At 39.3% G+C, this 22,847-nt stretch overlaps 1 protein-coding gene across 2 annotated transcripts in view; it reads right to left on the bottom strand.

Annotated features, from left to right (window-relative positions):
- Positions 1-22,847, bottom strand: part of babam2 (BRISC and BRCA1 A complex member 2) — a 49,014-nt gene that overhangs the window by 25,064 nt on the left and 1,103 nt on the right. For both annotated transcript variants that reach the window (XM_028394669.1, XM_028394670.1), the window contains 4 exons: positions 22,579-22,655; positions 19,874-19,968; positions 8,491-8,685; positions 8,126-8,200 (listed from right to left, as the gene is read on the bottom strand). In XM_028394669.1, coding sequence (XP_028250470.1) covers positions 8,126-8,200; positions 8,491-8,685; positions 19,874-19,968; positions 22,579-22,655 — 442 coding nt within the window. The remainder of the gene's footprint in view (positions 1-8,125; positions 8,201-8,490; positions 8,686-19,873; positions 19,969-22,578; positions 22,656-22,847) is intronic.

Genomic DNA, 22,847 nt, shown 5'->3' with positions numbered 1-22,847 from the left:
GCCCCTGTTCTCCTCACCCTGACATCAGAGTAAGGACTGATGAAACACTTATTTTGGATAATTACCAACCATCCACTGACCCACCGTATCCTTCTCTTTTGCAACTACCTCCAGCTTCTTGCAACAGAAGGGTTTCAGTTTGCTGTGTCAGCAGTGTGTGGAGGAAAGTGTGCATTTCCTGCCATCAGTTTGCACTTAAAGCCAGTACAGGTCAGACTGTGCCCATATTTGAACAGAACTGATCAGAAACAAGCTTATGTGCATTATCGATGACAAAATTAGTAATCAAAATTGTTGTTGAAAGCTAAAATGATTTTAACACTTTTTTCCACTTCGTATTTCTGTTTTAGACCTTTTATGCCTGACATTTAAATTCATCTTCAAGAGCATATGAAGCTATAATACTTCCACCGTTTAAAAGCCACATAATTGTTTATCTGCATGGAAGCATTGGTTGGCCTTTTCAGATTTCAGTCGTACACTACATTAGTGAAGCCCAAACTGGCAATTACTTCACAATGTCTTTTGGGCAACTTACTTTCCTACTAAATGCCATGTCTCAGTGTTATACAGGATTCACCATCACTCTGCAACAGGGCTTTCGAGAAAGAATGACAAAAACATAATGACGTCTTGATATGGTTCGGTTTGCCCAGATGTTACTGCAACCGTAGACGACTATGCATTTCCAGTACTGGAAGTAATAAATGTAAATACCAAGACAGATATATAAACACATGTGGTGCACATCCGGTGACTGTGCAGATAGCAGGCTGCATTTAGAAAAAAGATGTAACACTGATTAGCTCTATAGCAATGTGCTTATCTAATATAGAATCTATTCAGACATTAGGAAAGAAAATACAAAAAAATCTACCTATTTCGATAAACCTTTCAATACTGCAGTAAACAATGCAAAAATCCAAACCTCCTTTTGTGTCAGATTCACTTTTTTTTTTAGTACCAATAGAGACCAGACTGAAAAAAGAGATGAGACAAAAATGGCAGAGCTGAGGCAGAGGAGTAGCACACTCTGAACATTATGGGAGTAACCTGCAATTATTTTATAGCTCTTAAGATTCCTGAGCTCTTAGTCAGTGTTTACCGTGCAAGGGCAAGGCAAGGCCACAAATTACAACCACTTGCTTTGGCACCAAATGCTCAACAGTCACGCACAGGCCTGAGGTTTCTTTCAAAGTAGCAGCCAGGTTGAGAATGAAAAGACAAAAGGGTAATGGATGGAAGATGGCCATTAGGCGACTTTTGTTATTTTATCCTGTTATGTGACAGCCAAAATTAGTATCACCCTTGTCTTTTTAAGCTGCATAGAAAAGACTACAGACCAGAGGCGGACAGAATGCAAGAAACACAACTGCTATTGAATTCTCTGGCCTTGATAAAGCAAGGTGCAGTGATGGCCAGCAGTAATATACAGCTGACACCTTTAACAATGTTACAACTACAGTCCATGTTCATATGGTTAATTATGTGTGTGTGTGTGTGTAGCATCCACAGAGTTGTTTTCCAGGTTTGTTACAGAAAATTGTGAAAGACTCATCATGTGACACAGCGGGCTATCTCCAGCCACGACTTCTCCAAAAGTTCAACTGTCGCGCACAGAGGGACGTGATTTGACCAGAAAACCACAACAACGAAAGCCTCATGAGCGGTTGGGAAAGGAGCAACAATTATGTGGCAACTGGAGAGGTGAGGCGACCACAGCTCCTGTAAGTCGATGATGAGGTTTCTTTTAAAAAAAGGTGAGGTAGCCACAACTACAGTAAAAAAAAACAAAACAAACAAACACATAAAATAAGAATGGTGTCCTGGCATATCCAAAAGGTGCCTCTTTTGCCAGTGGTGATTCGGTAGTGTAGGCCGTCACATAAGTGGCTTTGTGTCTGTCTCCAGCGCTCCTAATCCTGGCTTTCTGAGGAGGAGTTGAGTTAAAGTGGTTTTTAAGGGAGTAGTCAGGTGCAGAGATTGATAAGGCTCAGAGAATCATGGCACCATAAATGTAATGCTAAAGGATTAAACAGTTTATACACTTCCTTTTGGTTTAATGTGATAATGACATATAGATGTCATGTTCTGTGGCTGAGTTTTACTCAGCAGCTTTTAACAGTTTGCTGGAACAACTCAGGGTAATAGTTAAAGCTGACAGTGAAGCATGTTTGCTTTAAATGTCGATTGTCATTGATGACTATCAGATATGACAGCACGTCACGGATAAGTGTAATTGTGCATCTTCTTGAAGAGATGTGAATGACAGAGTGATATGTTGTGAAACAATAAACCTGTGTTGTGTATACCAAGAAAAACGGTGGAAAAATCTCCTACAATTACAAACCAATCTAAGCTTATGTTCCAAAATTGACTGAAATAGGAAATTTTTATGTAATTTTATTGATTAAATAAAGCTGTTCTTTAATTCAATAATGATAGAGGAGTCAATAATAATAGATGATAACTTTCATCATCCTTAAATAAATAAATAATTACGGAATAAATAATATTTTGCTGTCAGAATAAATCACAAGTATATCACCTTTTCTGAAAATGTTTTAAATGTAAATGACATCAATATGCACACTTATCAGCTGTTTATGTGCCTAATCCTATAAATATTTTTAACACGTGAATTCAGCTTTGACCAATATGCTGCAGACAACTACTCCATAACATGTAAATCGAGTGCTGTTAATGTTCTTTATCTGTTTTAAAACCTTACTTAAAGAAACAGAGAGAGGCGAAGAATAGGATGCTAATATCAATTGTTTAAAATGAACAACACCTACTTAATCGGCCCCATGAATTAATCAAACGCTGAACTCGGTCCATCTGTAATGCTTCTGGTTTGAACGAAACCCATTTGGCAGTAACGTGCTGGGAGAACTCTTGAGCAGGCTATAGGTTATACATGTTTTACAGAACCAAAATAATGCAGAGAAATGGAGGCAGCAGCTTTGAGTAGAGGTTAATGATTGAGATGACATTATAAACTCAGTACTGCTACACGTCCTTGAGCAGTTTTGCAACCTAAGTAAATTAAAAAACATGGAGATTTAATACATAAATAAACACTGTAATGCCTCCAACTAATCTGTTCAGGTCAAATATATATTGCACATTATAAATTATGGAGATGGTTCAAATAAAAATATATTAGATAAATGCTTTAAGGTTACTTTGCTTTAGGCAAAGCAATTATTTAAAAAGAATTTCTGTGGAAGTCTCTCACTGGAATGTGCGATCCATTCTCTGAAAAAGCACCTCTTTGGTAAGCGCCCTGTTGAATCCTTACAATTCTCAAGGTTTGGTGACAGTGACTGACCGTTTTCCACTTCTTCACTAAAGTAAGGTGAAGCACCCTCCTTGGTATTGCCACTGTATTTTCAGGCAGTGCTAGGCCAACCTAAAAAATATTGGCTTCAAATTCTCTGGATAATCACTCAAAAAAATGCATCATGGCAGCACGTGTACAGGTATGTACAGCTTCATGTTTGAAGTCCCAGGTGTAAGCACCGCTGAAGACACGTACAACACTGGTAAGTACTCTTATGAAAAGGGCCCTCTGCCCAGGCAACAACGCAGAAACGTGCTTTCCGGCACCAATCCCAGCAATACCCTTGATATGTCCTCAGCTCCTCCACTGTGCCCCTAAGGGAGGGATAACGCTGCGCTTTCACCCTCCTGCTACTGAGGTGGAAGACAGTACCATTGTTAAACACAGCCCCGAGGAGCATCGGGAATTTGTGGCACTCTAAATAACATTCAGAGCAGACATTATTAAAATAAGAAAAGTCCCACATAGCCTATACATTCCTTTAAATTATGTCCAGTTACAACTGAGATCACTGCACAGTCCAGAAGAAAGTGACAGTATGTGGAGTATTTTTTTTTAATTAATTTATGATTTTCGTATTCTTTTTTTATTATAAGTTGATATTTGAATGAAAGAATAAATAACAGGACAAGAAAGAAAGGGAAAAAAAATCAGAAAGTCAGTGACGCTGGCACAACAAATGAGAAGACAGAACGAGAGCCCACGGCTCTGCTTCACCCTGACCCTCCCCTCTCAGTTGCTGCCAGTAGAGCTCCGAAGGTTAAAGTGGGTGTGTGTGAGTGTGTCTGGTGGTGGGGGGAGGGGAGGGCAGGAGAATGCAGGACCAAAATTAATTAGAGTACAAATAATTAGATGCAAGTGCTCTGTTGAAGCATGCACAGCTTGTACAGACAAATCGAGCATAGAGGGATGCCCAGGGCACAATGCAACACTGCCTCGGGTCAGGATGCAAAGTGGGGAAGCTGAATACGGATTGTTTTTTTTATTTGAATTTTACTTTTTTATCATTTTATTTAATTTAATTTTTACAAATTATATAACAGCTTTGATAGCTTTAATAGTTTTTTTTTTACTTCATATTTCTAAGAAAAAAATTAGGTGTGTTGGGTTGTTTTACTTGGCAAGCATAGCATGATATACTGTCACTTGATATAGGCTTTCATGTTATGGACGTGAAGAGTTCCAGGTCCATTGTGTCACGCAGAGGTTAGTACCCGAGGGTAATTGATGCTCACGAAGGGCAAAAGATAGCTGATGTGGACTAATCCCACCAAAGAGTTACATCACCACAGATTCCTGAAAACCTTCTTTCATTGAAAAGTGGTAGAACACACAGTGCAATGCAGCTTACTGACACCTGTCAGCCACTGGAAGTGCTACAAAGAGCATGTGAGCATCAGTGCTGGAAGAACAACAACCATTTCTTGGTGGTTTTGTTGTGGCTGATCACTTTATCTGTTTAGACTTTGGTCACCTGAAACAACCCAAGATCAATGACAGCTGCTTGGGATCCCCAAGCCTGAGGACACATCAATCTCTCTCTAGCTCACTCTCTCTCTCACTCACACACACACACAGCAGTCACTGTGGAGCTGGTGACATGGGTCAGTGCTTGTGGGGGAAACAAAGCTCAAGTGAAGCGAGAGCAGAGGGTTCAGTCACGAATGTATCGTCACTCCACCCTGATCAGTGTGGACGTTTAGAGGCAACCCGCCACTGCACACATCCTGTATCTTTATCCTGTAGTCTAAAAGCAAGGATGGACAGACAGCTGGCAAAAGGAGCATTATTTTAAGAAAGGTCATGATTGCAATTACACAAAGGCATGGTTGACAAAACAAACATGTTTACTCGGGGCTGCTGCTGCAACCACCTACACACTATAAATCTAAACCAATATGCAGGAACATGCTATAAAATGAGAGGTCAAAGGTTAGTGCTAAATGAGAGGGTTTGAGTAAAAAGCAGCTTCAAATGAGTGACAAGCAAGAGGTCAAGATACGATCAAAGGATGAGACACTAAAACAGTGCCCGAGAGGACCACATGGCCTTTAAAGGGGAAGAAAACTGCCAACATCCATCTGTGTGCATTTCACTTGCCTTCATCTCTGCTCACTGTGTCCTTCCAACTCTTTCATTTTCGACTCTGATGGGCTGCCCCCTTTAAAATAATGAAAAAAAACTAGAATTCCTCCCCTCTCCCTAAGGCTGGGTAGTCCATGCAGGAAGGTAAACATGTCCACTGTGGTGAGCTCAGTCCACACGGATGCCTTGCTGCAGGTAACAGTCGTCCTCCACAGCTCTGTGCCCACCAGCAACATCTCAACATTCACTAGCAGTGCGGACTAGCCTATGTCTGAACAGATTTCCGCTTCACTGCCAAACCTTCCCTCCTCAAGCAAGGACATCCGTGGATTTGATGGGGAGGTTGATTCAAATCAGGGTCAACAGCCTGACCTCTACCTACAGCACCTGGCTGATGGCTTATATTCTGGCTGAAAAGCATCACCTTTCTGACTTTCTGAAGAGCTTACTCTTTTTTTTTGCGAAGACCTTCAATTAAACAGGCTGTAACTCATCTTGAAGGTTCAGTGGGCGTTCAGACTGAAACAAGCGAGTAATAAAATAATGCAAGGGGATTGAGCTGGTGAGGACAGGTTGCTTCAGGTATCAGTGAGTCAATGAAATACAGGCTATCACAGAAGTCCAGCTTCAGAAACAAATCCAGGGTTCTGACTATTGATCAGAAAAAAATACACTGCTGACATATCTGACATTAGAGCAATTCTCAGGTCCACAATGGAGCAAAAACCAACTATCCATTTTGGCCTGAGCTAATAGAAAATCCATCCACATCAATTTGCACTTTTATCGACACGAGGATAATAGCATTCATTATAAACTGCCTTGAAGCAGCTGCAAAACAGCAGGGACAGGTGAAGTAAGCTCAGATAAAAGGTCAAGCGTCATTTGCATAAAAACAAATCTTGTTTGTATTTATAGACTTATAGCTACATCTTTTGAGACATCTGGTCTAACAAAAAAGAAAAACCCGAAAATATATCACCCATTTTTCTAGGTGTGACAGACGGATATTTAGAAGACTTTCTGATCATCAAAATAATTTAAAAAGAATTTTTTTTCTTCTTCTTCTTTTTTTTTTTTTTACAGCTTATAATAATTGGTTGGATTTGGCAGCTTTCAAGAACAGCACTACAAGGACCTCTAGCTTAATCAACTGAAACAGAAAATTTATGCTTTGTTTTAACACTGACCCAGAAGCTGAAGATAACTGGTAAGGTGATGCATGTGTAGAGCATTTAAACACGAAATGACATATATAAAGCGACACTGAAATGAAGCATGTTCATGAATGCTGACTTCTTCCATTGCGTCTTCATTTGTCAGAAACTACTGGAATAAATTCTTTGCACTGTAACAATATGGCATCACTTCCAGTGCAGAAATGTGCAGTGCACAAAAACAACTGACTTGCACTCACACTGACAGAACTAATTGCATGACAACTGTCAAACTGAGAATTCAGGTCATTGGTTTGGAGTCCAGTGCATTTATGTTCTTAGAGTCCGGCCTATATGCTGCATAATCCTGTTTTTCCTGTAATGCGTAGGTGGACAAGGTGTGGGCTGATGTTCATTACTTTCCTCTCTCTGAGTCGATATTCTTCCTAAGTCTTCAAGCGCTCCCTTGGTGATACTATGTTTACCCCAGCTGCCAAATACAGCATTATACTGTGAGTGTGTGTGTGTGTGTGTGTGTGTGTGTGTGTGTGTGTGTGTGTGTGTGTGTGTGTGTGTTCGTGTGTGTGCAGCACAAAAAAATGTGATATGATTAGGGTGACAAGGAATGTTCATCCTCATCCAAGATTTCGTCTCTAATAAAAATCTGTAAATATTACATATAGTTCTTCTTTGACAATATTGTCTGGTTGGCTACATTGCTACCACCACCCACTGGTTAAAGGTGTGTGCCTCGTTTCTCTAAGTGACAGCAGGCTTGTTGGAAAAAAAACAAAAAATTCACTAAAAGTAATACCCTCAAGGCTGAGCCTGGAAACTTTCCTGCCTCTAAACAGACTTGGGGAAAAGTAAATAAAAAAAATCCCACTTTGACTGGCAATGTGTCTGTAAAATATATTATAATTTATAATTTAACTTCCAGGTCTGACAGACACTGGGACAAAGGGTGATGTTTCCCTTATATTTACGATCATTTCTCTTAAAACACAGAGCAGATTGGTAAGGGCCAGGGAGCCTAGGCCTCCAGCACACAGGCAGTTTAAGATCAGCGTTGGGGGGCAGAGAGTGAAAAGAAAACCTGGGATAAGAGAGAGAGAGGGAGGGAGGGGTAAAGGCAATCACTGATTGTGAGTGAGAGGGAGAGAGAGGGAGAGAGAGAGAGACAGTGAGCGAGTGCTCAGGCTAAGCTGCCTCCAGACACCACGCCGCTCAGAGCAGATCGACAGTGACGGCTTGCTGATTAGTCAACTCACAGCCCTCAAGAATGGAGTCTGTGCACAGTCGCACGCACACACTCACACACAAGCACAAACACATAGCTGCATTTAAGTTCATTTAAATAAACCCTGCTTTTATCATTGCGAATATTCCAAGCATATAGATGCAAATGTAAACATGCTTGCTCAGATAATGACTCATTTACCTTGACTCTGCAAGGCCTGTCTGTATCTCTACAATCTGTAAGGTGTGTACTGTCATTATGACTTAATGTGTGAATGTGGCTGTTGGTGTTAAATACCTTAAGGAGATAGATAGGGATGTTGCTAAAGTCCACAGGGAGTTTGAGAAGAAAACGGGCCGAAAACTCTCCTGTCTGGGAAACAAGAAATGAAATATTCAGCAAAACATTAGTGTAGACAAGAAAATGTACATACAAATATATGCAACTACATTTCAGATGATGGAAATATTAAGTACGACCAACTTTACAGTACATTGTGATAACATTATTTATTTATTTTTGGAATAATGGGAGAGAAATATACAAGAGGAGACTATATAAGAGGAGTATTTACCATAAATTCCTGATTGGCCAAGCTGTTAATTATTAGGCATTACTAATAAACTGAATTTCCACCACAAAGTCCTTGAACAGGTCCTTACCCAGCTGTTCTTGCGTCCGGCATAAATCTCCATGTTGCGGCCATAGTTAGGATCTTCCAGCAGGCTGTCGTACTCAAACAGAAGTCTGGAGCTCTCACGCAGACGCTGGCACTGGTACTGATGGTACTGCTGGATGAGCTCCTTCACCAGCTGGAGCAAGCATTCTGGGTTTTCAGCATCCCAGTGGACCAAGTGCTGAGGGTAGACATAAGAGATGAAGCATAGGGACAGATGTAAGACACTACATTCATTTCCTTTTTTTCCCCTTTTGCAGTGTTAGGATGTTAAATTTGTAAACGGTCCTACTAAATGAGGATAGTATTAACTGGGTTTTTGGCCTTCAATTTTCCAGGGCCCGTATTTGACAATTAATCCACTCAACTATTTGTTTTCTTTCAAATCTTCTAATGTCCTCCAATGAGAACAAATGTTACGCATGACTACTGAAATATATAAATGACCTCTAAAGAGATGATCAATGTGAAAGACCTGGTTAGAGACACACAACACAGGGTAATGTTAAAAAAATAATTGAAAGTAGTAGAATAGAAGGCAGAAAATAGGGCTATTAGTAGCATTTAGGAAGTTCATGGTAATGGAAAAAAAATGTTTGTCCCAGAAAGAAGCCAGTTAATAGCCAAATCCTGACAAACAGTACTTCCTATTGCAAGATCAGAAGGAAAGGGTTGTGCTAAAGGATGTCCTGTGGTTGCACTGTGATTTAAATTGCAATGGAAAAGTACTGAGCCTGACCACCTCCATCTACCTCTATGTTTCTGACCACAGTGATTGATAGTTAGTTACTGCAATTTACTTATATGGTTTATGCTTATATGGCATGTTTTAGGTTTTGCATACCCTCTCCCTCTTTCACCAATCTCTATTTCAGTCATTACAACCTGCACTTGACCCTTTTGACTGAGGCCAGAAGCCAGTATGCAAATGTTCAGGACAACACTACACAATCTGTCACATGAGTAAGCACAGCCAACCAAACATGACCACCTGGTCTAATTTCTACAAAACAAAGGTTTTTTCCTCTCTTAGGCTAACCCTGCCCATTGATGCACAAAGAATAAAAAGCCTATAATTAATATGAAACAAACTGTGCAAAAATAAATAGCAGAAAACGTCACATCTAATCAAGACAAATGGATGCCTGTTGAGAATGAATGTTGTGAGAGCTTTATAATGGAGAACTGCTGCATGCAAATCAAGACCAAAGGGGGAAAAAATATATACTTGCTTAATAAGTTTACTGCACTGTTTGGACTTTGGAAAATGATTGCACAGGATCGTTTAAAGAGATTAAAAAAAAATGTAATTTTTTTTTAGGAGCTGGCATTTGTCAGTTCTAGTTTTCACACAATCACGTCAAACATTCTGGAAAAGGTGAGATTAAATGTGCAAGTATGGCAAAACTTTTTTTCTCCCTGACACATTTAATGTGAAGAGGATGATCGGGGTAAAAAAGAGGGTGTGTTTGTTGGGGGATGATTCAACCCTTCAGAAAGTGAAGTGAAGTGAAGTGAAAGTGAATCCTTTTCTCCAAATCATTCTGAAACTGAAATGGTGTCATACTTGTACTATGATTTAGGTAGAAATACAACTATCATTTATGGCCCTGGCAGTAAGTTTCAGGAAGAAACATAAATTAAAATGTGATACAATGACAAATAATAAGCCATGTGTCCTGATGACATAACTGCAGTTTTAAAAGTATGTGCAGCTTCCCAGCTTTTCTGTAGCACTCAAGCCAATTAAATACAGGTCAACCTAAATGATGTGCAAATCGAAATAGAGAGCCATTTTAGTGTGCACCGAGTGGGTGTGAGGATTAATAGGTGCTGGAAATGCTGTTACCATTAATACCCATTACATTAAGGTGTCAAAAGCAGGATGTCTTTGACTTGCATTAGCTTGTCTCCTCAACTGTCTGTCTCAACATATCAGCCCAATGGAGAAAGCTTCCATTGTTTCACAGCAAACCCACAGACCCCCTCCTTACCATGTGAAGGGAGGGGGAATGGGCAATGGCAAGGGCAAGCTAAACAGAGACAGTGACCTCATCGTCCTGATCCACCAGTGGTTACCAGCAATGCCGGGATTCCCGAAATGAGGGGGAGATGCAAACAAGGATGGGCATTGTCCAAAAGAGGCAGTCAGAGCCTCGGGGCAGGCGCTAGCTGAAACTAAGGAGGGAGTAAGGAAATGCTGTGTCAGGACTGTGACATAGAATATCAGTAAAACTCCACTGAGGAGAAGAAGAGACAGGGAGAAGAGATCGGAGGTGGGAGGGGGAAGGGGAAAAAAGGCAAGTAGGCCAAGGCCTGTGAAACTACAGCCAAAGTTTCATTGAAATATAATAATGAAACTGTAAACCAAATGTAACCAATTCAAATGGGGAATTTAAATTCTATGTTTCATGCACATGCCTGACAGCAGCATAAGAACAGGCAGACCTCTGTGTATGTTAGGGCATAAGGGCAGGAGAAACACTCCCTCAATAATAACAGTTAAAGTGCCCTTTAGCTTAGTTGTTAACCTCACTCTTCTCATTGGCCAATGAGCGCTGGGTTTGCATTGGGCGGCACCCAGGTGAAGCAAGTAGTTTCCTTAAAGCATCAAGAAAGGCTCTTATGCAATAAGGCCTCTGCGATCCTTTGTTATTAGTTGTCATCACTGATTGCTATATTTTATTGCAGTAAACAATTACCATCAAAACATCTGTGGGTGCTCTCATTCATCCAGGTCATAGATATTTCCAAGAGTTTAAATCAAGGCAACTGGACTCAAGACTCACTGGGGGAGTGGCGAAACGTCTTCAAAAAACAATCCTTGAGTCCAGTTGCCTCGATTTAAACTCTTGGAAATACCATCAAGACATTTGACTCAAAGGATCAACAAAATCTGCAAACTTCATCAGAGGACCATTAATGTTTACAATTTCTTGGCTGTCTGAATACATTTGGTCTATGAGCAGACTTACCCACCTACTGTCCACATGACCAAACAGCCAGCATGCACCAGAATCAAATTCTCAGTTATGGCTTAAAAAAGAGGACATAGGACTAGTCGGCCTCATATTGTACTGAATGTGCTAACTTCAGTACACAAAGTGAATGCTGCGACAAAACATTGGTCAAATGCAGAGGGATAGAGAATGAAAAGCACTGAGCCAAAAAGCAATGTTCATGTGTTGCAATGTGTGCACAGTTGTGTGTAGACATGTGAGTCTGTACAGACTCCTCACTGAATTGATTTTACACGCTCTGCTGAAGGCTGTGTGTGCCAAAACAAATCTATGTGTTTTTTCATGAATAGGATAAGCCCTGCGGAAAATGTACAGATCTGATACATGAAAAAAAAGAAACAAAAGATGGAATAGTCACAATCTAGGCTATTTGAAAGCTGTGATTTAACATTTGATGAAATGAAGTGAAAAAAAAAATCCAACTACATGCCCTCTAGATTAGTCTGTATGGAAGAAACATCTTTCTTAAGGGTTTATCCACAGGGGGTAGATTTCATAGTCCTCAACAATAGTCACTACTTCAATCTGGACCTTTTAATCCAATTATTGTGTCACAACACACTGGCTAAACCTGTGTCAAATGATTAAGCCTAACCTTGGCTGATGATAAGACCTGTCACCTCTAATAAATAAACCACTGATACCTTGCTTTTTTTGAAAAGAGCGCATATTTGTAAGGGAAGCAGTTCATAATCGTATTACCTTGAGATATTAGGATTTGATTCAATATCAGTGTTTAAAACTGCATATTAAAAATATATTGGATTAGCATTAGGATTTAGCATTTTTGGTATTTATGAAGCAGTGTGTCCAAGCCAGTGCTGAAAACAATGTCAAAATAGCACAGTTGGTGACATAAATATTATAAATCCTTATGCATTTCAAAAGCTACTTATTTCTACCCATTGATTAACTTACTTAAATTACACCTTTTCAAATTAATACTAGCCGTGTGTAGTTTTTAGCTTCACAAAAACAGAGAACAGTTTGTTCTTGAACTAAATATCAGGAATATTAAGTTTAAAAATAATAATCTGTATGTGGCCTGGATTAAAAAAAGTTTTTTTTAATATTTACAATATAATCAAAATCATTTTCCCAACAGGAACTTTTGCTGATAGAAAGACATACAACACAGATAAGCCAAAAAAACTGCAATTCATTTAATTGCCACTTGAGGCTGGCTCCAAAAGACCCAGATTTAACAATGTCTAATTTAATAGGAGAAATACTCATGTTAACAGTCTGGTACAATTTATTTATTTTTTTAATATAATCTAGCTGACATCTTGAAATTCCCCTGTGACAAAAAGCAACTAACATGGTAGTATTATTTAAATAAAGAGATGCAGTGTTGCATCAAACTAAAAAAGATGTTTCAGCATGCAGCACTGTGTGCCCAGTGAGTCTAGCAGATTGTAAATGTGTTGAGGATAAGGGGGATAAGGGAAGAATGCAACAAAAACAGTGTTTTCCTTTAGGAACAAAATGTACACCTAAATTGGGCATCTTCACACTGAATAGACCGAAGTTGACAGAATCATGTCTTCCTGTGCCATCCGTCTGTACCATCTTCGATCCAATATTTATCTTAGGCCAATGAGAGAGGGACTGGCATCTGAAAATGCAAGATAATTATATAGGCCAAGAGAAGATATTTGTTTTTAACGTCTTAAATGTGATTTTTATAGATGCTGGCAACCTGATCCAATAAATCGCTGTAGACTTGAAAGTGTGAGGCATTAAAAAACTCCCAAGTATTAAATTAATCTCTGTTAGTCTCTAATTCAAGTGTGGGCTCACACCCTGTTTCGCCCCCAGAGAGTGCCAAGTGTAAGATCATGCTAAATTGCTCTTGTCATGTGTTTAAGACACTTGGCATTCTCAGCCCAGTGTTTTTTTCCCCCACTGTGATCTATGCCATTTGTGTCCAACATAGTGCAACTTGTTGACAGAAATAGCACTTTTCTGACTACTTTTAATGCAGCTCACCAACCCAAGCGGCTGATAACATTGTCCCACCATATTCTTGGCACTGCTGCCTGTTTTCATCCATTTATCAGTTGATGTTCAGGAATTGCCAGAACACTTTCAATCAGCAATCCCTGGTAGCAAACAATACCCTGCCCACTAAAAAGGCAATCCCAGACCTGTCAGTGAGCACTGCCAATAATAAACTGCAATTAAAGCTGTAGGCAGCATTGCCTGGCTAGCTGCACTCTTTGGGCACCCATGGGTGCAGGTGAGGGACTTTCATAACAGCATGTATATGCTCTGGGTCCTGGCTTGACTCTTGCTGATCTGCTTGGTGATGCACTTCATATTTGTGTACAAAAGTCTTAATACATTGATGATGCCACTTTATGAGTATCCTGTGTTTTGTCACACTACGTGGGTCTGGCAGTGCAGTGAATATTCACAACAAAACAAAATGTTGTAAGTTGGGCTGAACAATTAATTGAATTGAATTAATTAAAAAAACTGCAAATTCAAACACTGCAATTAATAAATTGCAAGGGTTGATTATAATATAAATGTTGCAATTTCCTACTGGTAGTATGTGGTGCTATGACTGTATCAGAAGATGTGTGCAGGCTTGGATGCTCATCCTTAATGTAATGTTTGGGCAAGACTGGATGAAGTATGCAAGTAATACAACAAGTAGCTGCTGTATGGCGAAGGATGAAGGATGATTAGCTCGCCACCACGACCACGTGGTCTGACAATAACTCAAGGTTTTAATAATTGTTCCTCAATAATGTGTTAAGAGTTGGTTAAAAAGATTTTAGAATTATTTGTTAAATGTGTGAAAATGCCACATTCCCATTTTTTTTCATTTTTCCAAAAAGGCATACTTCTTGTTTGGTTTAGTGGATGACTCCAAGAGATGTTTTTTTGTTCGGGTTTTCTTTTGTTCAGCACTAATAAAACCTGGAATGCATTATTCCCTGAAGCAGGAAGGAAGTCAGAGCAACGGTTGGTACACTATGCCCAGGTTGACATAATCTTGCTTTATGGGCCATGTGAGGTCCTTTGTTACAACAGTAACAGGGGACGAGCTGGAGCAGCAGATAGGAAGCGCTCATCAATGCTTGGCATACAGGATTACCAGGGGGCAATGTAAGGCTGAGAAAGTTTCCATTTCCTACAGGGCTTAAATTGTCTTTACACTCTATTTACTTAGTGGGAGTTGTCCCGATATCTAAATTGCAAACAATATCTCATTGTTCAATACCTCTGTCTTTATTTTTGTACAAATAAGAAAAATAAATGCATTTTATTTTTAGAAAAATTAAGTTATTTGAGTTAATGGGACAAATTATAGGCCAACAAACCTGACATGGATAAATTATGAATAAAAATCGAAACTTGACTTAAACTGTTACTCCTCTATACTTTCCGTGGTTCCTACAAAATACGCAGCTCTATAAAAATAGGTCACACATACAGTATATAATTTTCATAATTTCCTACAATTTCTTAAGACATACGGGCACTGCAGCTCTCAGGAAATGTGGGGAGTATTTGCAGTGACAGATTAACACAAGTTGTAACATATAATCCGCATTAGCCTTGTTCACACAGTCCTCTGGTGTAATTCATTCATGTGTCTTTAATAGCACCTATTAGAGTGAGGCAATAATATGAATTTTATAGTTATAAAAATATTAAATATCACCATACTTTTAGGTTTAGGTTGGGTTATTTTCTGCCGGTCAACACGGCCAACAGAAAACCCTTGACTAAATTAAAGGGGAGGAACAACAGAAGCACATTGCTGAGTTGATCACATTCAAAATAACCTGCTTTGCCCACTGAGGGCAACAGTTTAAGTATAGGTTTGTCCAAAGATGTCTTTATCATTGCACAAAACCATCAGGGTTATCAAAATCAAAAAATCTTAAGTCAATAAGTCAATTTAGATAATCTAACCCTGAAGTTGTGAAGTTAACCGACACTAAGGCAGCAGATTGTGAAATGTACTGTCCAGCTGGGAGGAGCATAGCCAAACAACAGATCATGACATTGATATAGACACAGTTGCTGGAATTTACAACTAGACAGAGCCTGCCTCTGCTCCTCATAGCAGAGTACTGCAGGCTGGATAAGTGGAAACATGTTGAAGTGGTGTGCGTATATAGTGAGAGGCTATCGAGGCTAACCCCGAGTCTCGGGCACATGCACATGCAGACAGGGAAAGATGCAAAATGCTGGGGAACTCCCAAAATGTTTAGTGCCTGCACGCATCACTGAGCAAGTCTAGACATGAGAAATGATACTTTAGACACAAAGACTAGGGACAGAGGGGGCAGACAAATAGCAGTATTAGGTGAGGGAAAAAAGAGAGGTGCAATTAGAGACAGCCGCTCCTATGGGCTGCACACGTACGTACACTATCACACGGTAGGATAAAGAAGATAAAGGATGTATTCTTCCTCACATTTTGTTAACATGTAAGTCTGTTTCACATGAAGGGAATGAGGTACCTTTAAAGATCCAGATGCAGATCCTCACAATGTTGTTACAGTGGCAAACCATACCAAAACATTTTATCCACAGTTGTTGTCTTGGTCTGTCTGATGTCATTGTGAGTAAACTGAAACTCTTCATACTCATGATTTAGACCTGCTGAGCTAAAACACCAAAGACCTCTATAGTCTTTTCATGGTTTCTCATGTTACAACTGGACATGTGGCTGTGTTTGGTGAGTACGACGACAAATTATGGAACCAAATGGGTGGCAGAGACTTAAGTATTACAGAACAGCACCACAATTGCAAATAGCCACATCAATTAAAAAAAAACAAAATGTATCACCATAACAATCCTAAACTACATATACATATATATAAAAAATCCTTGACCTATACAGTCAACTTTGTCAATCATAAACAACATCTGATTCGTCTGGACTGAATCATTTACTGAATTAGGGAAGAAAAATGTGATGCAACTTTATCTACGTAAGAAAAATTTGGTAGTATTGCTCTTCACCTTCCCTCCCTTCCTGCATCTGTCTTTGTCACTTCCTCCCCTTTGGTCATTTTTCCCAGCAATCTGTGGGCAGTCCCACTCTGTAGTATTCCTGTCACTAAGTGTGGTGCAGAGGTCTTTCCAAACTCCTCTCCGTGGCTTTCTACCCCTGCATCCAGGCAATGTTGACCACTGTTAGCCTGTTAGCTTGTCACAGTCTTACTAGTTGCACCACAGTTACCCTGTGCAGTCTTTACTGAAGGCCTACTGTATCTGTTTTAGCTGTGTGTCCATAATTATCAAGCACACTACCCTTAGGTTGGATTAGACCTGCCCACCACACCACTTCAGTCAGCCTGAAGTTAGTCAGTATTTGGAGTGAACTTACACTGATCTTGAGTTCCCATAATAAAGTCAACACAGCATGGTGCATGCTATAAAAAACTTCAACGACAGTCTCAACATTTTCACCACAATGTAAGACTGGTGACTCTGATAAGCCTTTCCACTCCACACTGGCATTGATTAAATCTTTAGGTTTAGACAGCCGTAAATGTGTCAGAGTGGTTAAATGTTAATTAATGTTATGGGGGCAATCATTGGTGGATTAAAGATTTATTTCATGTCTCAGCCCAAAATAAACCTATTAGAGTAGCAGATGACTTTCCACAGCCTTAATCTAATTAGAGTCATGAAGCTGGTGTGAGGGCTTGCACGAATGACCAAGCATTACACTCCCAGTTTCAAAGAACTTTGAGGTGGGGAGCAGCCCTGGTGGCCAATTAAGCCATAGTTCTGGCTGCTATTTAAGCTACATTTGCACTTTCTAGTCAACCCTTGCACCCTAGCAACAATGTAACAGTAAACCTCAATAAATTTGTGGCAGCCTTTGCTCATATTCCATGGCTCATGGAACTGTTCTGCTATAAAAGGTTTAATTGTGGGACATGTAGTCTCTCATCATCCAGCCAGAGTATTTAAGTCTCTTTCATCCCACATCCATTGTGGTTTAAATGTTGAAAGGAATTTTCTTAATAATCATACAGGTTTGAAGATTTTCTCATTGTTGCTGCCTTAAGTAGTTCATGTTTGAGTTACAACACCTTCTTAAGGTGACAAAGAAAGACAGTTTGGTATTTTAATGAGATTGATTGGTACTTTTTCCCAAAAGGTGAGATGGTATACTGTGAAAAAGTTTCAAATATTGGATTATAATTACATTATTGTCTATTTTCAGAAACAATTGCCACAGAGTTTAACACTTAGGACAAACTGGTGGTAATATTATCTGATAGCTAAAGCTGCTCATCCAACTTTAGATGCTGAGCTGAACTCTTAATTAAAATGAATACAATAAACATGAAACATAAACAGGCAGCTAAAAATATGTATTTAACTGTCCTGACCAACAACATCACAAGTATCGTCTTTTTTTTTTTTGCAACAACAATTTTTTTTTGTCTTAACAGGATAACAAACCTACGTTGACCTGGTGACAGCAGGGAAAAACATAAGCCTAAACAGAGAAGCTAATGATACCCTTGGCTGGCTGTAAACAAGAGCAATGTGCTGCTGAGACATCAAGAATTCAACCAGCCACTGACAGGAGACCTAAAATTAACCTAATGTTTACCCCCACTGGATAACAAAGGCCAGAAACAACTGCCTGTGAGTTCCACTTCTTGTGGACTAGGTGCCAGTAGCACACAAAATTCAGTATCATTGCAGCAATATCATTCAGTGTCAATTTATTTCAATGAAAAATAATATTTTGTACAAGTCATCAATTCAACTATTTTTGTGGCAGAGCCAGAGCTGATGGTAAAAAACAATTTCCCAGGAGACGAGGGAGGAAATTTATGGAATTCCTTGGAACCAAGAGTTCTTCAATACTAAGAGGGGGGTGTTCTTACTGAAAACATACAGGAAAAAGGGGGGAGTTGGAGAGTTGGAGGATCTCAGGCAAAGAGACAGACGCAGGCGGATTATGAAAGCATGGACTGCAAAACACAGCAAGACCATAAGTGAGAAAATAAACAAGCGATGGGCTGCCAGGCACTGGCTCAGCAAAGGTACTTCCCCTTATGTGCACAGCTGGATTTATGAGACAGTGAGCAATACTCCCCTCTCTTCTCCCAGACTCTGACACAAGCAGGGGAATTTAGCTCCTCAGTGCTAGGCCGCTGTAAAAATAGCAATGGATAACTGCATGGTAGTAGTTAAATACCTGCAGTGACAAAGTGCTAAACTGTGAGCAAATTTCTCCCTGTAGGCCTAAGAACACAACACAGGTTTGAATCAATTTCAGGAAATAATCTAACAAGCTTAAGAATTAAGGTCATAGGAATTTATAAAAAGGATCAAATGTGGACTAATAGTATTGTTTGGTGTCAAATACGCCTACAAACAATCCTACAGAAAACAAACTCCTGAATGTTCAGTCACAGTCTGAATGTACACTGACTCATACTAATCTAATCATACCCACGATCTTCCTTCACAATCGGCACACTGTACAGTAGCTGCCATGCAGACATATGGCAAAGAAACAGTTTTGAAATTAACACATAAATGTAGAGTGGACAGAAACAAGGGACGTGAACATGGAAGAAGCTTTAAGAAATCTTACTACCCTTTTTTGTTTAAATTACAAGATCATTTCTACAAATAAATCATATTTATCTGAATCAAGGCCATATTTGCTGTGGAGCAGCTGCTTGTATTTTACCATGAAAATTAAAACCATACGTTATCTATTACAGTGCTATCCTAACCAGTTTCCATGATGTTTTAGCATAGCTCTATCTTGCCATTTTTCTGTTATAAAAACTATGAGAAGATAGAGTTATAGAAAAAAAAATTAATTTTCCTGGAGGCCGAGCATTAACATTAACCTTTATTCTGCTAAATGAAATGCTGTACATTTAAGTGCTAATCTATATGTAATCTCCTTTTGGTAAATAGCACACAGCAAGCATGAACAGCACATGTATCCTGTGTAGGCTAGCTTTTTAGTGAATCAGAGGTGATCACATTAAGATTAACAGTAAAGCAAAACAGGACTTAATGACATGCAACTGACAATTATTGCAACATTTCCAGCTATGTCACTCTGCACGCCCACTGTGACTGCATAGTTAACTTTTCCAAAAAGGTGTATGGGGCACTACCCAAATTCACTACTGGAAAAGGTGAAGTTATGACAGGCAATTTTAGGTAGTAACCTGGCATTTAAAAGCTAAACATATCAGTAAAAATATCTGGCTTTATCATGGGTGAAAATAAAAGAAAAATGGCTTTCTGGTACAGCACAGATCAGCATAGTCACAGTAAAATGCAAGAAATCAGCATTTCACACTCTTCCAGAATACTCACTGGTAGCTCTGAGGGTTCAGGGAGAAACTCTGCATCTTCTCCAAAAATAAAATCTGGAGGCAATTCTGGATACCTTGCATTAAAAATGATATCCCCTGGGAAAAGAGAAGAACTTGTTATTATGAGTCCGAGTTAGCACACTGTGTATGCCAAATGCTGACTGGCCTGTGTTACAGTATGAGCTGTAAAATGCCCACTACAAAACTGATATTTATAATCTTGGCAATCCGGTCTGTGTTTTAATATACTACGCACAAAACAACATAAAATAGTTTATTAATTCATTAGGAAAATACATGGAACATCATGGCTACATAAAATAAACAAATAAATAAAAAAATGGCCCTCGCTACAGCATGGACATGATCACACAAAACATTGTTCAGAAGAGTTCATCAAGTTCTGATATTCTGTTACACAATTCTATTTCTGTGCTGCAAGAATCTTCTGTTCTGCTTTTTGGTTGTTCAAACGACAGCGGGAAGAGACAAACGTACACATATGGAAGTATTTTTCCAGTGGAGACGAGTCAAACAAGGAAACGAGAAGACGCACTTTAAATCTGTTACAATCCACTGTGAGCATGTCAGAGAGTTTTCTGGCACAGTTCCAAAGTGAAATGGAAGTTTTTGTAAGGGCAAACTTTACAGGTTGCAACTGAAGGTAGTACATGCTGCTCTGTGAGACAGCATTAAGAAAAGACTTACAAGTGCACAAACATGCCTTCTATTTCAGCCAGATGTTTTACTGAGGGGCACAATGTATATAACAAAGGCCACACATTTTTGCTGAGCATTACCAGCTACAGTGGTAAAGTAGAAGGGGCTGGATTTGCATTAAGGGTTAAGCATGTGCCACGCTTTTGCACGCTATCCGTAGGCAGGTCCGTAGACAGGCACAGACCAACCTGCAGCTCTGAGTCTGCACCCTTGATTAAACAACCCTTCTTCCTCAGGCCAAAGCACAGGAAAGAAGGCAGAACAACTGCGGAGATGTCGCATGCCATGCCAGAATGTCAGATCAATTTTTTTGTTTTTGTTCTTATTTTTTGATTTTCAAGTTGCTGTTGTTCATGTCTGAATCAATTAAAATGTCTTCCAAAACTATGGCCAATACAGTCGTATGTGGTGGTAGACAGGAGAGGCAAGAAACAGCTCACACAGTACACTGAGGCTTCCAGGTATTCATAAATTTCTTTTTATATATTTTCTGAGAATGATTTCATACTAAACTGTTTTTTTTAACTTACTTAATTCACACAAGACTGCTCTGTATGTTGTTCTCATTGTGTTCTTTTTTTGGTTACAAGCACGCCAGGCTCTTGTAGAAGCATTGGCTTTTACCAAGTTAAAATATTTAATCTTCTATTTGAAGCCAATTTTGTAGGAACTTTACGTGTTACATCTACACATTCCTTAACTCTGAAGCCACAACATCCTGACATCAGTCACAACAATATCTACCAACACAGATTTTTTTGCACATTGTGCAAAATAAGAAAAGCTTACTTCCTCTAAAGTGCCATATGGGGTTTTTTCTCCTACGGAGGGCCACAACTGCACCAAACGTAACACACGACCAAAGAGAAACTCAATTATAACTAAGTATCTCATTAACTTAAAGGACACGCACTGTAAAGTACCTGTTTTTTAAGTACTTGTAGTTAACTCATCTGTAACAAAACCCTGTTCACCAATCTAGCTAACAAATCTAGCTTGTCACGTGCTGCCTCTTGATGTGGGTAAGAATATGGGCAGCAGTCCCTGCAGCACAAGCACTAAAATGAGAACAAAATTGATTGTGTATCTTTACGAGCTTTGTTTTCAGGTAAACCAGTACAGAGCATTTCATTCAGGAAGCTTTCATTAAGTTCTGTAGATGCTTCTCATAAATACAGAATAATATCTTTAATTAGTACCAAACCAGGTACCACTGGTAAAGCTGACACACTACAACTGAAAGCATCTTTCCGAATGTGTGTTCAAGCAGGCATGACATCTTGTGAGTCACTATGATTCCAGTAAGATCAAGTTATAATCTAATTCATGATCATTATCACAAAGTGATATTCTCAAACAAACAGGCACTAGAGGAGAAGTGGGGACTTGATTAAAAAGTGAGAGACCCTTCCAGTAAAAGTTCAGTGGCACAAACAACATATTTACTGGTATCATTTCCCTGATTAAGCTTTACCATTGAAATAATAAAAAAAAGTCATCCTGTTTTCGTAGTTAAGGAATTCCTGTGGGTGGCGTTTGGTCTTGCCGCTTGCTCAGTAACTGCAATTACAAAACATTTACATGATGCCATTTATTTAAAAAAAAAAATACAGTGTTTAGTGGGTATTTTAATTGGCAAGCCTTTTTCATTCAACCAGCCTTTTAGGCAACATTCTTGGATTGAAACCAATACTTCCCATTTCTATTTCAGAATGCAGGGACATTGCTCATGATCAATTAATTTATCTGAGCACAAAAACACATCAAACAGATACACAACATGGAATCAAAATCGACTGAACCATACAATCAGCATGAAAAGTCTAATTTCAAGCATGGCTTAATTACACAAAGCAGATAAAGTGAAAACACCAACAAGTTCAAGCATGAACACAGACAGTATTGTCAGTACCAGCAGCTATTTATTCAACCAGCATCAGGGTCTAATTTGAACATGCCAAACAAGACTGTGTACTCATTACTTACATTTCAGGGTTTCACCAGCATAAGGGATGTGAAGCTTGAAGCGATCACAGGAAGGGCCAGGGGTCAGAGAAGTACACCTGAACATGGGGTTGATTAAAGACAGTCAACATAAAATCTACATCTAATTAGGATATAAAAATTATGGAAATGATAGATGCTTTGGACCGATTTATTTTTCTGAAAATGGACTTAAAACTGGGACCCCTCATTGCACCTAAACAGCTACAGCCAGAATATGAATGTGATGGTTAAATGCAACAACCCAGACT

This window comes from Parambassis ranga, chromosome 22, assembly GCF_900634625.1.
Source record: "Parambassis ranga chromosome 22, fParRan2.1, whole genome shotgun sequence".
NCBI classification, from domain to species: Eukaryota; Metazoa; Chordata; class Actinopteri; family Ambassidae; genus Parambassis; species Parambassis ranga.
The sequence above is the reverse complement of the archived record's forward strand: the minus strand, read 5'-3'. Positions and strand labels throughout refer to the sequence as shown.